The sequence below is a fragment of the Palaemon carinicauda genome, chromosome 37, assembly GCF_036898095.1.
Source record: "Palaemon carinicauda isolate YSFRI2023 chromosome 37, ASM3689809v2, whole genome shotgun sequence".
Classification (NCBI taxonomy): domain Eukaryota; kingdom Metazoa; phylum Arthropoda; class Malacostraca; order Decapoda; family Palaemonidae; genus Palaemon; species Palaemon carinicauda.
Genome location: NC_090761.1, coordinates 63671240 through 63687363, shown reverse-complemented (window position 1 = coordinate 63687363; position 16124 = coordinate 63671240). Strand labels below are relative to the sequence as shown.

The window sequence follows — 16124 nt, the reverse complement described above, 5'->3', positions numbered from 1 at the left end:
TCGTTCTCGGCGGCAGAGATCCTTAGCCATGAGAAGGTCGCTAAGTGTGCCATGCAGGCCACTTCGTGGCTGGACTTTTGGCTAGGAACTCTGGGCATCCTATTGCGCTCGGAGGACTTGTCCAAGGAGACCAATAGGAAGGCCCTAGAGACCTTGCTCTCGGGCACCCGCTCCATCGAGTTTTTGGCGCACCAGGTTACCATCCTGTGGGCCAACTCGGTGTTGAAGCGTCGCGATGTTGTGTCCAAGAGATTCCATCCGAAGGTCCCCGCAGTGGATGTGTGTAGGCTACGACATGCTTCCCTTCTGGGGGAGAACCTGTTTGAGCCTCAGGACATGGAGCGAACGGCTGAGAGGTGCAGGAAATCCAGCACGGACTCCCTCCTCCATAGGACCCTTACAGCTCGGCCCTATAAGCCTCCAGCTCCGCCGCAACAGCAGCAGCAGCCTCGTAAGGCTCCAAAGCAGGCACCGGCAGTTAAGAAGGTGGTGTCTAAGCCGCAGCCCTTTCCAGCCAAGGTCAAGAGGGGCGGTAAGTCCTCCAGGGGAGGCAAGACTCCTAGGGGTGGCGGCCGCGGCCGCAAGCCCTAGGGGTGGCAGTCCCCCTGCGTGTCCACCTGTGGGGGGATGCCTTCAGCGTTGCGTCCGCAGGTGGCAGCAACACAGGGCCGATGCTTGGACGGTCTCAGTGATCGGCCAAGGCTATCGCATCCCGTTCACAACATCTCAACCTCCCCTGACAGCGAATCCAGTGTCGTTGAGCTCCTATGCCACGGGATCGGCAAAGGGGCTGGCCCTTCGGGCCAAAGTCGAGACCATGCTCAAGAAGGGTGCTCTCCAGGAGGTCGTCGACGGCTCCCCAGGCTTCTTCAGTCGACTCTTTCTTGTAAAGAGGGCGTCTGGAGGCTGGAGACCTGTCATCGACCTCTCAGCTCTGAACGGGTTTGTCAAGCAAACCCGGTTCAGCATGGAGACAGCAGACACGGTCAGACTTGCGGTGAGACCACAAGACTTTATGTGCACACTGGATCTAAAGGACGCGTACTTCCAGATCCCAATCCATCCGTCTTCCAGGAAGTACCTGAGATTCTGCCTAGACGACAAGATCTACCAGTTCAAGGTGCTGTGTTTCGGTCTCTCCACAGCTCCTCAGGTGTTCACCAGTGTTCACTCTGATTTCATCTTGGGCACACAGGAACGGCATTTGTCTCCTTCGTTATCTGGACGATTGGCTAATCCTAGCAGACGCGGAGTCGACCCTTCTTCGATACCGAGACATTCTTCTGGATCTTTTCCAGGATCTGGGGATCGTGGTAAACCTCGAGAAGTCCTCTCTGCAGCCGTCCCAACGACTGGTTTATCTAGGCATGCTAATAGACACCAATCTCCACAAAGCCTTTCCATCAGACGACCGGATAGCAAGGCTGAGGAGGGTGGCGGAACCCTTCCTTAAGCGAGAAGAGCTCCCCGCCCAGTCGTGGTTGCGTCTCTTAGGTCACCTATCCTCCCTGGCTCGTCTGGTTCCAAACAGCCGCCTCAGGATGAGATCCCTTCAATGGCGGCTCAAGTCCCGGTGGAATCAAGGATTCGATTCTCCGGACATTCTGATCCCAATGGGGTCTCTGGAACAGACGGACTTGCGATGGTGGCTGGTCGACGAGAACCTGCGAAAGGGAGTGAGTCTTCTCGTCCTCCCCCGGGAATTGACTCTGTTTTCGGACGAGTCAAAAGAAGGGTGGGGGGCGCACGTTCTGAACCAGAGGGCCTCAGGCCTTTGGTCAGAATCAGAAAAGTGCCTACACATCAACCTGCTAGAATTGAAAGCCGTCTTTCTGGCTCTTCAGCAGTTCCAACGATCCCTGGCGGGATCACTCCGTGGTGGTGATGAGCGACAACACCACAGTAGTGGCTTATATCAACAAGCAGGGAGGCACTTTTTCGCAGCAGCTATCCCATCTTGCAGTAGAGACTCTGAGGTGGACCAAAATCCACTCGATAACACTATCAGCTCGCTTCATTCCTGGCAAGAGGAATGTGCTCGCCGACAGTCTGAGCAGGGCCTCGCAGATAGTGAGTACCGAGTGGTCTTTGGATCCTCAGATAGCCAACAAAGTCCTGACTTTGTGGGGTTCCCCGACTGTGGACTTGTTCGCGACAGCTTTGAACTTCAAGCTGCTCCTGTACTGCTCCCCAGTCCCGGACCCCAAGGCACTCTGGCAAGATGCTTTCCAGCAACGGTGGGACAACATCGACGTGTACGCCTTTCCACCGTTCTGTCTGATGAGAAGGGTGCTCAACAGGACCAGACTATCGGTCAACTGTTCAATGACTCTGGTAGCTCCGCTATGGCATCACGCGGAATGGTTTCCGGACCTTCTGCAGCTCCTGACGGAGCTCGCGAGGGAGCTTCCTCCACGACACGAGCTTCTCAGACAACCCCACTCCGGCGTCCCTCACAGGGCCGTAGCCTTGCTTCGGCTTCACGCCTGGAGACTATCCAGCGTCTCCTCGCGGAGAGAGGCTTTTCGCAACAGGTTGCGGAGAGAATGTCTCGGCACCTGCGAAGGTCCTCTGAGGGAGTCTACCAAGCAAAGTGGAGAGTCTTTTGTGGTTGGTGTGGTGGAAAGGGTATCTCTCCACTCGGTGCCACTATTCCAGCAATAGCGGACTTCCTCGTTTATCTGCAGGAAGAAATGCGCCCTTCTGTCTTGGAGTGAAAGGCTATCGCTCAGCCTTAAGCTTGGCCTTCAGACTGAAGGGCGTGGATATTTCTTCATTGCTAGAACTCTCTTTACTCATACGTAGCTATGAGCTTACCTGCCCCCAGTCGGAAGTGAGACCTCCTCCTTGGAACGTGGTTCGAGTCCTCAGGTCTCTTAAGAGACCTCCCTTCGAACCATTACGGCAGGCCTCCGATCGCCACCTGTCTTGGAAGACGGCTTTCCTACCCGCTTTGGCTTCGGCCAAGCGGGTTAGTGAACTTTATGGTCTCTCGTACGACATCGCCCATTCAAGGGGATGGGGGGAGGTAACGTTCAGGTTCGTCCCTGAGTTTGTTGCCAAGACTCAGAATCCTGGAGTGCCGGATCCTCGCTTCGACTCTTTCAGGATCACGAGTCTCCGTTCTGTAACAAGCGACCCAGACCAGCTGCTACTATGTCCAGTGAGGTGTCTGAGGCACTACTTGAAGAGAACGGCTGCAGTCCGTCCTCAAGTGCGAGCTTTGTTTGTGAGCACAGGCAGGACTAAGAGGAGGGTCACCAGGAACACCATCTCAGCTTGGATTCGAAGGGTTATCCACCATGCCTTGAATCCTGACCCTCCTCCGTCACATCGCCCTCGGGCCCACGATGTTAGGGGTATTGCTACATCCCTGGCCTTCAGGAGAAACTTCTCTGTGACGCAGGTACTTCAAGATGGGGTCTGGAAGCGTCAGACGACCTTCACAGCCCACTACCTGCAAGACGTGACCCACAGGAGCCTCGATACGTTTTCTATCGGCCCTGTGGTGGCTGCACAACAGCTGGTCTAACCTCAGGCTCCTTTTTGGACAAGTAGCAGTAGGTTGAGGGCGTTGTTACCCGGTCTTAGTCTGCGTGAATGAAAGAGTATGTCTGACCCTTACTTCTTTCTTCATTCTCCCCTCTCTTGGGGAAGCAGCATCCTGGTCCTCGCATAGCTGACCTCGACCTCTGCAGGTAACCCATGCTTCTTTGTGTTCCTAGTATTAAGCTTAATACTGTTGCGTCTCCCATACCCTGACGAGGTGGTATGGGGAACGTCCTATCCTAGAATTCCTATCTGAAGGTCTCAAGGTCAACTTCATAGGACGAGTCACCCTCTCCTCCACACACTGCTTATGTAGGCCACTCGTTCCTTGCGATGCTAGGAACTTGTGAGTTACAATGGCTCCCTTTCTCTAGTGCTGCTCACTGAGGGATCGAGCCCCCGGGCAAGCCGAAGTCAGTAAGGCTGGGGACTTTCCACACTTCCTAAGGGGTAAGTCACCCAATGTAAATAGCGTGGTTTGTATTTCGGTTACGGAACAAATGACAAATTCGAAGATAATTTGTATTTTTCCTAACCATACAAACCTTAGCTATTTACACATATGTGCCCGCCATCCCTGACCCCCAAGTCAAGTCCTACCTCTAAGTGTAGTGAAGCAAGTCACCGGTGTGTGGGGGGGGGAGGGGTAGCAAGCTACCCTTCCCCTACCCCCGCTAACTAGCCCGGGGGGTAATTAACCCTCGTTAAAACTATTGGCTCGTCATTTCAGCTGCGCTAAAAGGTAAACCCAATGTAAATAGCTAAGGTTTGTATGGTTAGGAAAAATACAAATTATCTTCAAATTTGTCATATTTGAAAGTAATTCATATTTTTCCTAACGATACAAACCTGAAGCTACTTATTGTCCTGCTATCACCTGTCCACCCTATTAAGTCCTGCCTGCAATCAAAAGTGGCTCAGATACACTGGTGTGTGAATGAGAGAAGTAGCTGCCAACCCCCTCTACCCATCACTTCCCCCGCCTAACTAGCAGGTAAGGTAACTGACACCTTGCCAAAGTCTTAATGGCTAGTCTTCCAGCTTTGCTAAAAGATAATCCCTAATAAATAGCTCCAGGTTTATATCATTAGGAAAAATATAAATTACTTTCAAATTTGTGATAACTCACTGCCCATTGAAGTTAATAAATAGGAACAGCAGCATAGAAATTATCAGTGAGAGGAATAACTCAAGGATCGGCTAATAATAATGATTCTAATAACAACACCACCTGGATTCCATAGAGTTTACCCTATAGAATAATTCCTACAAATACAGTATGTCTAAACAATCTTAGGTTGACTCATGACATTGATAACCTTTAAAACTAATATAAAAGGAAAACCCCTTCCTAATCAATGATTCCTTCTCTCATTCACATAAATAATGAAATTTGATGAATGTGAAAATGCCCACATTATCTACCCGAAATTATACTTACCATTCGGTAGAAAGAAGCCTTGCTGCCAATCAAGCTTATGAGGTGCGGCATCTCTTTGCTCATATTAAAGCAGAGAGAAGGAAGTCCTGAGAGACTACTTGTTCCTGTCACATATTGCACAAGCACAGGGGAAGATTTCAGTGCATGGACTTCGAGCACTGAGATGGAACAGGTGACCTGGTTTATGCATGCGCTTCTCCACATACGGAACACCAGCAATGCCTGAGGAAGGGCTCGACTTCTGCAGATAAAGCTCTAGCCAACATCATCATCGGTTGGTACAGCAAAGGCAAACTTCGAGAGAAATGCAGACGAGTACAGTATTTCCTTCACTTGGAGAAGGCGATAATGTTTCTTTTGCGGGTGTCGTGTCCTCCAGTGCCTTCACAGGTGGAGGGATAGATGGCTAGCACTTCCAGGAGCTTTTTCATAGATGAAATACCAGTGATGCTTGAAGAAGGGCACAATTTTTGTAGGTCAAAGCTCTTGCTAAATATCATCATTGGATGGTACAACAGAAGGTGAAGTTCAAGGAAAAGGCAGAGTAGTATTGCTTTCAATTAAGGAAGCCAATACTATTCATTTTACGGTCGTCACATCCTCCAACACCTGCACAGGTGGAGAAGTTGGGAGGATGCTGCAGGGAAGGCATTTTGGCCCCAACATCAGCCAGCACCTCTAGGAGCTTCTCTGCACATAAAAAACCAGTGATGCCTATGAAAGGGCACAACTTCAGTAGTTCCAAGTTATCACCAACGTTGTCATTTATCGGGTGATACAGCAAAAAGCAAACTTCGAGGGAAAAGGCAGGGGAATGTTGCCTTCACTGGAGGAAGTTATAATATTCTTTCCATGAAGCATGCCCCAAGCCAGGGTCTCCTCCCCCACTACAAATAACTTCAGCATCAGCTTGGGGGATTGCCACATCCAGTCGAGGAATCCCTCTTAGGCTTCTTTTCTTTTTACTAAACTCTAACCACTAGAGAGGAAGTCACAACCTGCACTTTGCATGTCCCCGGGCAAAAACCATAATGATGATGTGGATCAAAGGCAGGTTTTCTCATAAACCTGCCACATTTCTTTCCAGGTTTACCAGAGCTCACGTGTCTGCATGCAAGATATCCCTCACTCGCAAAGAGAGAAGAAGATTAATAGCCAGCAGAGGCAGCAAGAAGTACGCCTGTACAGCTGCGGCCGAAGCCAAAGGCAAGTCTTAAGCAGACTGTTGGGTGGGCAGGGTTTACCCTCCCCCCACCAGCCAGTTAGAACTACCTGGTTATAAGTTTAATGGCTGTTCCAGCCACGCTGAAATAACTCCTATTAAAAAACAATGGTTTGTATTCGTATAGGAAAAAGCACAATTGATTCTATACAGTATACTGTACTGTAATTCTGTTGACAAAATCTAATTTTCTCTTAGATTTTTTATTTATAAACTCAGCAAAGTAACATGCTCTACTGCACTAGACTAAAAATAAAAGAAAAGTAATTATTAAAACAACCAACAAAGCATTGATAGAATATATTAAAATTATATCCTAATGAACCACATACATTATTTTGCTACCAATACACAAAGAAGTTCCATTAGAACTTAAGAACACGCTGTTTTCCTTTAAATTTAATGTAGCATTTTCAGGAATAAGTTGAGTACCTTTAAGAGGTTCTGCAAGTGTTGGAAGCATGCGTGGTCCAAAATCTGTATCTGTATATCTGTAATAAGATAACTTCAGGGATGGCTTTATGCAGCGTTCTTGGCGCCTCAGACGGGCAAAAATAGAGGATGTTGTATCATTATCAAATATAGGAAGTTCACAATTGAAAAAGCCATTATATGGCTGAGGATTAACAAGAGTTATAACAACATTGGGTGCAGTTGTGAAAGTTAGGAAAGGCTCACCAGGCACAACTTCTTCCTGGGTGCGCTCACTTTCACATTCCTCTGTCCAGCGAATTTCAATTCCCTCCAGGTCCAATGTACCACGAAGAAAATCTAGATTCTCTTCCAAAATTTTCCGTTCATCAAAATCTACAGTGTTCATCAGGGCTTTCTCTCCTTGGGTATTCATCCTTTCACGAACTGCTTGTGCAAAAGGCATGACTTTCTTCATGTACTTCTTTAAATCTGGTATACTTCCCAAAGTTTTAGAAATAACTTTGTTATCAGGCAGGGAATTGTTATTTGACTTGTAGAGTCCATGCATAGTTTCTAAAATAGTACTCTGCCATTTGGGGAAAGTTTTAGCTACCCATATAGTACCATGTGAAGGAGCTACAGGTGCTGTCACATTCTCCTTTTTACCTTTACCTGGCGTCATGTGAGACTTCAAACGTAATCGGAACCTATGAGAAGCATCTGCAAGATACTCTGAAGCCTTAACAAGTATCAGGTCAGGTTCATCAGCTGTGGGCCAGTGAGAGTGCAAGATGGATTTTGTATTTCCAAGGATATTTTGCCAAACATAATCACATATGTGAGGACAGACTGGAGAGAGAATAAGAACTTGAGTAGTTAAATAGCGAGAAACAAGATCCCAATGCAAGCCTGTCTGAACCTGCGCTCGCTCTCGGTATTGGTGGAAAAGATTACTATATTCAAAGAACCCAGTGCGAAGCCCTTCTTTGAACATCATTGCCTTGAAATTTTCATCTGTTTCTCGTACCTTCAAATTCATCTCCGATATAAACATCTGATCATTTATGGTAAATTCACTTCCTGTGCGCATTGAATCCTTCTCAGCAAGCAATTCTTTTGCCAGTTCAACAAAAGTCCATAATCTAAGAACTCCTGAGTCAGCAACTTGTGTTTCAAAATTGGCATCCTCTACGGAGTCTCCAGAGTTAGCTAAGGCAAGACGCATGCCATCAGCACCATAACAATCTAATGCATCAGTCAGAGTAAGGAAATTTCCAGTTGACTTCGACATCTTTTCTGAATTCAGTAACAAATGTCCATTTGCACGAACACCTTTTGGCCACTTATCTGGCTGTGTAGGCCACATAGCTGTATGATTATAAATGTAATATGTCAAATGATTAGGAACTAAATCCTTTCCAGATACTCGTAAATCAACTGGATACCAGTAACAAAATTCTTGACGCATCTTTTCCAAAGTTTGCTTCTGAATGGTAGTCTTTGGCATTGAACTTGTTTGACAAAATACATAATCCCAAACATCTGGTGTCATCTCCTCTGGTTTGACATTATACTTTTATTTGTTGCTCCATAAATATCACCATGAAGTATATGCGCAACAGTATAATAAGACATGTAAATTGTAGAATCTGACAGGGATTCTATCAACCATTGTTCATCCCACGGAAGTCGTGTCCCAAGACCATATGTTCTTGAACAAGCATGGCCTTTTAGCCAATCCAGAGTAGCCTCAAAGTTTCTTCGTACTTCATCGTGGAATAGTTCCATGGCATCTAAATTTTTCTGTGCTTCAGCCCTCCACTTTGGCTCGCCATAATCGAGATACCATTGATCACAAAGAGCCACTACACACTCGTCACCAGAGCGTGAAATAATTTGCTTCTCAGGCTCCTGATAAATCATTGCTTCCTTTCTTTTGACTAACATATCTTGTATACCTTTTTTAACATCTTGAACTTTCTTGCCTTTAAAGTCTCCAACAAGTAACACTCCTTCGTAAAATCCTCGAAGATAAACCTTCTCTTTAGCTTCAACTAACTTGTCCCTGTCATTCTGAGATTTTATACCCATTGCTTGACAAATAGATGGTGCGCTAAGAGTTCCATATTCTGGAACATCAATTATGGGAATAGGCTCCACGTTAACCATTTCCTCAGTGATCCCGTATTTCTCACGGAGAGCTGGTTTGTTTTTTAGATCCATAAGAGCAGCAAAATCATCTGGAGCATCAGAAGGTACAGATGTGACAACACCAGTTCCTTTCTCTTCCTTCACAGTTAACATGGGAAGAGTGTAGATTGTCTTATAACTGGTAAGTGGAGCTGCTAGCTTTGTTCCCATGAGCTCATGTCCTCTGAGTTCTAAAATGGGTTTGACTTCATTTTCAAATTTCAGCATCCCTTGGTAAGCCATATTTTTAGCAGCCCTGCGGGTACATACCACCACTTCACCAGCTTTAGTCTCAACAGCAACATAAGTCAAATCAGGCCCTAGCCAGCAGTTGGTCTGTCCATACATCGTTTCGGGCCGCAATGTAGCGGCTATTAGAAATACTGGTTTGGGGGAAAGTTCAGCCAGCCTACCCTTCAGTTCTTGAACTTTCATCTTAACAAGAGTGTATTCTTGGGGACCAACACCTTCACCTGTTGACCGATCATGATCCATACAAGGTTGGCCATCTTTGGGAGAATAGATAGTATACCTGCAAAAACACAAAATATACAATTACACTTCAGAATGGAAATTTGCTACAAAAAACATAAACTTCAAAATAAGTTACCACAAAATACTCGCACTATTAATAACTAAACCAACCCAAAATAAAAGATTTTCAAAGTAATTTTTATATGTATGTCCCAACTAGACAAACCCGAGTTCTTTACTATAGGAGTATTAAAAGAGCGAAGGCTGGAATATGACAAACTTTGTTATAAGTTTGTATTTTTCCTAACCTACAAACCCGAATTCTTTACTATAGGTGATATTCTAGCGCGAGCTGGAAAATACAGCAGAAAGACCTTAACAAGGTCGTTAACGACCGGGCCGGTAGTTATCCCCCTGTTAGGGGTGGGGGACTGCCGGACGGTGGCTACTGATACCTTCAATCGGATTCTAGCTACGACTATCTTAGGGGGCGGTGACGGAGGGAAGATTTGAGTAAAGAATTCGGGTTTGTATGTTAGGAAAAATACAAACTTTGTTATAAGTTTGTCATTTGTTCCTACACTAAATACAAACCCTCATTCTTTACTATAGGACTTAGTCTTGAGGTCAGGGTGGACGAAGGGTTCCCTATTCCTAGGGAAGATAGTCCTCAGACTAGACTCTATTGATGAACAAATCACCCATTAACTTCCTCTGTAGATCCCCAAAATCTTAGCGCGACTGAAGGTTTGTAATTACGTGGAAACAAATGTTTCAGTATGAAGAGGGTCGGGAACAATGACTTGGACCCATCATACATAGGAAACCCCTGACCTTGAAAAGGGGAATCCTCATGACTACGAGTATAACTTATACCCTGTGAGAGGAGTCAGATGAGTTTCGTACCTTATTTCCATTGGTGAGTCCAGCTGAAACTGGTTACAGACTAGGATACCCAGATGGGAGGAAGAAGAAAGGAGCAGAAGATAGATGGACGTTCTTCTAAAACCTAGTGTAACGCAGAATCCTCGACCAATGGCTACTGTCCCCTAAAAGGGTGCAAAGGTAGTTATAGCACCTGTTGCCCTGCCACAATAGGCCCTATAGAAAAGGGGTTTAGAGACCTATGTTTCACATCGGTTAAATAGTGAGAGGTGAATGTAGATTGGCGCTTCCAGACTCCAGCTCTTAAGACTTGGGAGACTGAAAAATTCTTCTTAAATGCCAGAGAGGCACCCACTCCCCTAACTTGATGGGCTTTGGGTTGAGCTGCCTCTGGGTCTCCGTGTATGGCTCTCACAATAACTTTCTTGAGCCAGAAAGAGATGGTATTGCGAGAGATTCTCTTCTTTACCTTATTGGTACTGAGGAAGAGATGACGGAGGCGCAGTATGAAAGGTCTGGTGCGCTTCAGGTATTTCTTAGCGCCCTGACTGGGCACAGTAGCAATTGGTCAGTATCCTGTGTTACCTTATTGAGGCTTGATATTCTCTAAACCTCTCATCGGCTGATGAAGGATTCTGAGTTTTGGCCACAAAGCCTGGCACGAAGTTGAGCGAGACTTCCCATCTTCTAGAATGGGTGACTTCGTAGGATAGACCATGAAGTTTACCAACCCTTTTTGCTGAGGCCGGAGCTACAAGGAAGACTGTCTTAAGGGTTAGGAAGTAGTCAGAGGCCCTATTTAAGGGCTCATAGGGAGGTCCCTTCAAGGAACGTAACACCAGGGACACGTCCCAAGGTGGTGGTCTAATCTCCACTGGGGGGAAAGATCTCTCAAAACCTCGAATCAACAAGGTGATATCTTCTGAGATGGAAAGGTCAACTCCACTCAGTCTACAGATGAGGCTTAAGGCTGAGCGATAGCCCTTAATTGCCGAGACTGATAGGAGTTTCTCCTCTCTGAGGTACACAAAGAAGTCTACTACTAATGGAAGAGAGGGATTGAGTGGAGACACGACTCACCCTCTACACCAAGCTGCAAACACTCTCCATTTTGCTTGGTGGACGTTTGTGGAAGACTGGCGCAGGTGCCTGGACATGTGTTCAGCCACTTTCCCTGAAAAGCCTCTGCTTCTGAGGAGAGACTGGACAGCCTCCAGGCGTGAAGCTTCAGGAAGTGGATTCTCCCGTAGGGGATACCACTGTGTGGCTGTGTCAACAGACGGGGTTCTAGAGGTACAAACCTCAGCACTTGAACCAGCAGGGAAAGGAGGTCTGCATACCACTCTCTGCTTGGCCACGCCGGAGCTATTAGCATTAGTTTGCAGTTCCGGGAGATCCGGAGTTTGTTGATCACCCTTCTGAGCAGGCAAAAGGGTGGAAAGGCATATGCGTCCAGGTTGTCCCAGGAGTGTTGAAGGGCGTCCTGGATCGCTGCCTGATGGTCTGGAACTGGGGATCAGTAGCGGGAAAGTTTCGCATTCAGAGAGGTGGTGAACAGGTCTATTGTGGGGAAACCCCACAAAGCTATTACTGTCTTCGCTACTCGAGGATCCAAAGACCATTCGCCACTCAGCACTTGGTGATGCCTGCTCAGTTGATCTGCCACGATGTTTCTCCGGCCAGGAATAAACCTGGCTGTGAGAACAATGCTGTGACTTTCTGCCCACTGGCAAATCAGGACTGCTAGCAGACAGAGGTCTCTTGCCAGAGTACCCCCTTGCTTGTTGATGTATGAGACGGCTGTGGAGTTGTCGCTCATCAGAACCACCTCTCATCCTTGTAGATCTTCCACAAAGAATTTTAGGCCTTTCCAGGCTGCTAATAATTCCAGATGATTTATATGGAGAGACTTCTCTACCGGAGACCAAACTCCTGATGCCAATTTCGGGCCTAGGTGGAAACCCCATCCCCGTAGCGACGCGTCCGAAAAGAGTATTAACTTCGGACTGGGGCTTTGGAGGGGAATGCCCTTTTGGGTATTCTCTCTAGTCGACCACCAATGAAGATCTTGTAACACCAGATTTGAAACCTCCACTGCCAAGAAAGGGGAATCTGTGTTTTGAGACCAATGAGTCTTCAGATGCCATTGGAGACTTCACTTTCTCGACCTTCCACCTGGAACTAGTTTTTCTAGGGAGGAAAGGTGGCCCAGAAGACACTGCCACGACTTGGCTGAAGGCCGAAGTGGAGACAGGAGATGGGCGATGGACTGGTCCAGTCCCTGCAGCCTGTCTTCCGACGGAAACACTCTCTCTACCTGGGTGTTGATGGACATAAACTATCTGATTTAAGACTTGGGTCGGAGTCAAGCAAGACTTCTCTGCGTTTACAAGGATCCCCAGGTCCTTGCAAAGGCTCAGAAGTCTTCTCAGATGATCCAGAGCTAGTTCCCTGGACGAGGCTAGGAGTAGCCAATCGTCCAGGTATCTTAGCAAACGAATTCCGTGCTTGTGAGCCCACGAAGATACGAGTTCGAAAATCTTCGTAAAGACCTGTGGGGCAGTCGAGGGGCCGAGGCACAGGACCTTGAACTCGAAGATTCAACCCTGAACCAGAAAGCGCAGAAATTTCTGAGATGTGCAATGGATCGGTACTTTGAAATATGCATCTTTCAAGTCCACAGATGCCATAAAGTCTCCTGGACGCACCGCTTGGGTCACAGAGGCAGCTGTCTCCATTTGAATGGAGTTTGCTTTACAATTACTGGTCTCCAACCTCCCGAGGCTTTCTGTACTAGAAAGAGGCGACTGAAAAACCCCGGCGAAGCGTTGGAGACCTCTTGAATGGCGTCTTTTAGAAGCATGCTCTGGATCTCCCGAGCTAGGGCTTGCTGTTTCCCAGGATCCCGAGGGATCTGGGAGGACGAAATCGGGGGAGGAGTTTGAGGAGGAGGAGAGTCTATGAAGGGGATGTGGTACCCCCAACGCAGCAACTTGATGGTCCATTGCATGGCCCCCATAGCCTTCCACCTCCTCCAACTCCCCTGCAGGCACCCCCCTACGCACTGTGAGGGGAGAGCCGTGACCCTATTTCTGTCTAGGGTTCCTCCCTCTGCCTTTAGCCTTAGGAGAGTCTATGAAGGGGATGTGGTACCCCCAACGCAGCACCTTGATGGTCCATTGCATGGCCCCCATAGCCTTTCACCTCCTCCAACTCCAATGCAGGCACTCCCCTACGCACTGTGAGGGGAGAGCCGTGACCCTATTTCTGTCTAGGGTTCCTCCCTCTGCATTTAGCCTTAGGAGCCGACTTTCCTCTGCCCATCGGTTTGGGTGTAAAAGAGGGGTGGCTGAGAGTCTTTGCTGGCAGTGAGTTGCGATTGTTGCTTTGGGTTGTGGCGTTGGCTGCTGTTGCATTGAGCGAAAGGAAGCAGCCTTTTGCATCGCGGTGTCCTGCGTCTCTTTCCTCAAAGTATCCAGGGCAGAGGAGACCGCCTGCTTAGAAAAGAGGCGAGGCTGCAGAAGATCTGAGTTCCTCAAATCAGACTTTTCAGTCTTACCGATGCTCCTATGAAGTCTGGAGACTACTGATTCCCTCCTTTTGAGAATCCAGTTGCCCCACATTGTTGCAGCCGTAGCAGTTAGGAAGTCCATTGTTTTGGCCCCGGCTGCCAGGACTTCTTGTAGGGATTGCATGGAGTTTTGGTTTGAAAGGTCTTTGTGACTAGCTAGGTAGCCGACTGTACCTGACCACATGTCAAACCAGGATAATGCCTCCAGAAGGGACATGACGCTGCTTCCATTGACGAGGCTTCTGTGGCGGTGAAAGAGACTGGGAGAGAAGAGTGTCTCTCTGCAGAGCAGCCAGGCGTGAGCCTTGCTGTAAGGGGATCCAGTGTCAGAGGAGAACGGTTGGTGACTCTGACCTTGTAAAAACGACTCTGCCTCGAAAAAGGAAAATGCAGAAGTTTATGGGATCCTAGAGACTTCAAGGATGCCGTTTCCCCCGAGACGGCCAGCGAGACCTTCCTCACATGGCCTGCAGTGTGAACAGACCAGGGAAGTTTGATTCTGGTCTTAGGGTTTGGTGGAGGACGACATAGTCTGTCTAAGGCTGGAGCGTCGGTATGTCGAGGTGACAGATGTAAATCTCCGAGGCCTGAGATATTACACATCGTTCTTAGAGCCCTCAGATAGTCGGACTCTAGATCTTTTGATGGTTGTTCTTCCAAGGAATCTTCCGGTCGCGCTAATTGCTCGCGAGGGGGGGCGACAGAAGCCCGAGTGTCTGAAGGTAACGGCGAAGTAGCATACTCCATTGCCGATATTCCCAGGGAAGGCTGGGCGCTAGACAACGGCACCGCGCGCGCCTGAGCTTGCCTGGAAGTTTATGGTTTAGCCGAAAGCGACCGAATTAACGGTACTGTCTCAATATGAGGTTGCATTGATCCGTTTTCTCCTCTGTTCTCAGCCGAAGAGAAGAAGGGTTGAACCCCTATGTCTTCTTCTGAAGTTCTCGTGAAGCTCATATTCCATAACTCGTTAAAAAGTATGGGAACGGGAGCTGTTCTGTCCAACCAATGAGGGCGAGGTGAATGACCCCGCGTGGGTAAGTCCGGAGTTTTGCGTGATCGGGAGGTTGAAGGACGGAAGCGCTCTCTCTCTCTCTCTGTTGATATAAAGCGACGGCGAGAAGAAGAGTTCTTTCTCCCTTCCCTAGAGTGCTCTGAGCTCCTCCCGATAAAATGTGAAGGGGAGGAATCGCGCTCAGAGTGCTCTCTTTCCTTAGATTTAACATCGCCCCAACGGGAGCGCTTATTGCGCTTACAAGAAAACTCTCGTGACGAAGAGCACGAATATATCGTAGAGCTCTTCTTCTTATAGCGCCTAGATGTTTCCTCGCGAGAGGAAGACGATCGCGAAGCAGAACGATGGCGCGAGGATGTACTCTTCTATGTTTATGGCGAGAGCGCTTATCGCTTCTCGGTGAGACATTTCATGAAGAGACAGAAGGCGAGGAAGAGTTAGAACGATGACGTCTCTTCCTATGTCGCCTCTCTCTCCGACGAGAACGTCTGGGCGAAGGAGAGTGAGCTCTCCTTTTCCTCTTCTCTCTCTCTCTCTCCTATCCTCTGAGGACGACGAATACGATGATGAGGAGGAGGAGGAGAAGGGGGAGGTATCGTGATAATCGCGCTTGCGACGTTGTTTTGTAGAAGCGCAAGCACGGAGCGAAGTAGGTTCTTCGGGAGCTGAAGTTCTTACATCTGCTGACACTTCAGCGGCCGCCGATTGGGCTGACGGGATGTCGGCGAGGTCCGGAACTCCCGAAGGTTCCAAAACAGAAGGGACCTGAGGTAAAACCGTGCCCGCGGGGAACTGGTTCCACACTTCCACCGAAGGAGAACCAGGAAGTCCAAGGGCAGGCCATACCACTCGTACGGTATCTGGAATAGAAGCGGTAATAGAATTATTTCTGATGATTGAAGAAACTGTCCCACTGGGAGGGACAACTTGATCCGCCTGACCCGGGGGAATGGGAGTCAAGTCAATGGTGCCGCTCTTCCCCCCAGAGGAAGGAGGCAAGGAAGAGATCGAGACTCCTTACCTTTCGACGGCGACCCTGGAGGTAACGAATCTTTCTTGGATTTCTTCTTCTTCCTCTTCATGAACTTATCCCACTGCGTTGGCGACCATTCTCTACATACTTGGCAGGGGGAGCCTTCAGAACACCTATGACCTCTACACGAAGGGCATAGGGAATGAGGATCCACCTCCGGTGGTGACATGAATGTGCCACAAGATTTCGGGGGAATCCTGGGACACTTCCTCATATTAGACGACATCACATCTAATAAAGAAAGAAAAAAAAAGTTAATAAAAAAAACACACTAAAGAAAGGCTAGTCTGCCAGTCAAACAAAAGCAGGAGCAACAGTGTTACCACTGCG

At 48.1% G+C, this 16124-nt stretch overlaps 1 protein-coding gene across 1 annotated transcript in view; it reads right to left on the bottom strand.

Moving 5' to 3' along the window:
* Nucleotides 1-6496: 6496 nt before the first annotated feature.
* The window catches only part of LeuRS (Leucyl-tRNA synthetase), a 34848-nt gene continuing 25220 nt past the window's right edge, over nt 6497-16124 (bottom strand). Inside the window, 2 exon segments of the mRNA XM_068361315.1 lie at nt 6497-8198; nt 8201-9348. Coding sequence (XP_068217416.1) covers nt 6529-8198; nt 8201-9348 — 2818 coding nt within the window. The 3' untranslated portion in view covers nt 6497-6528.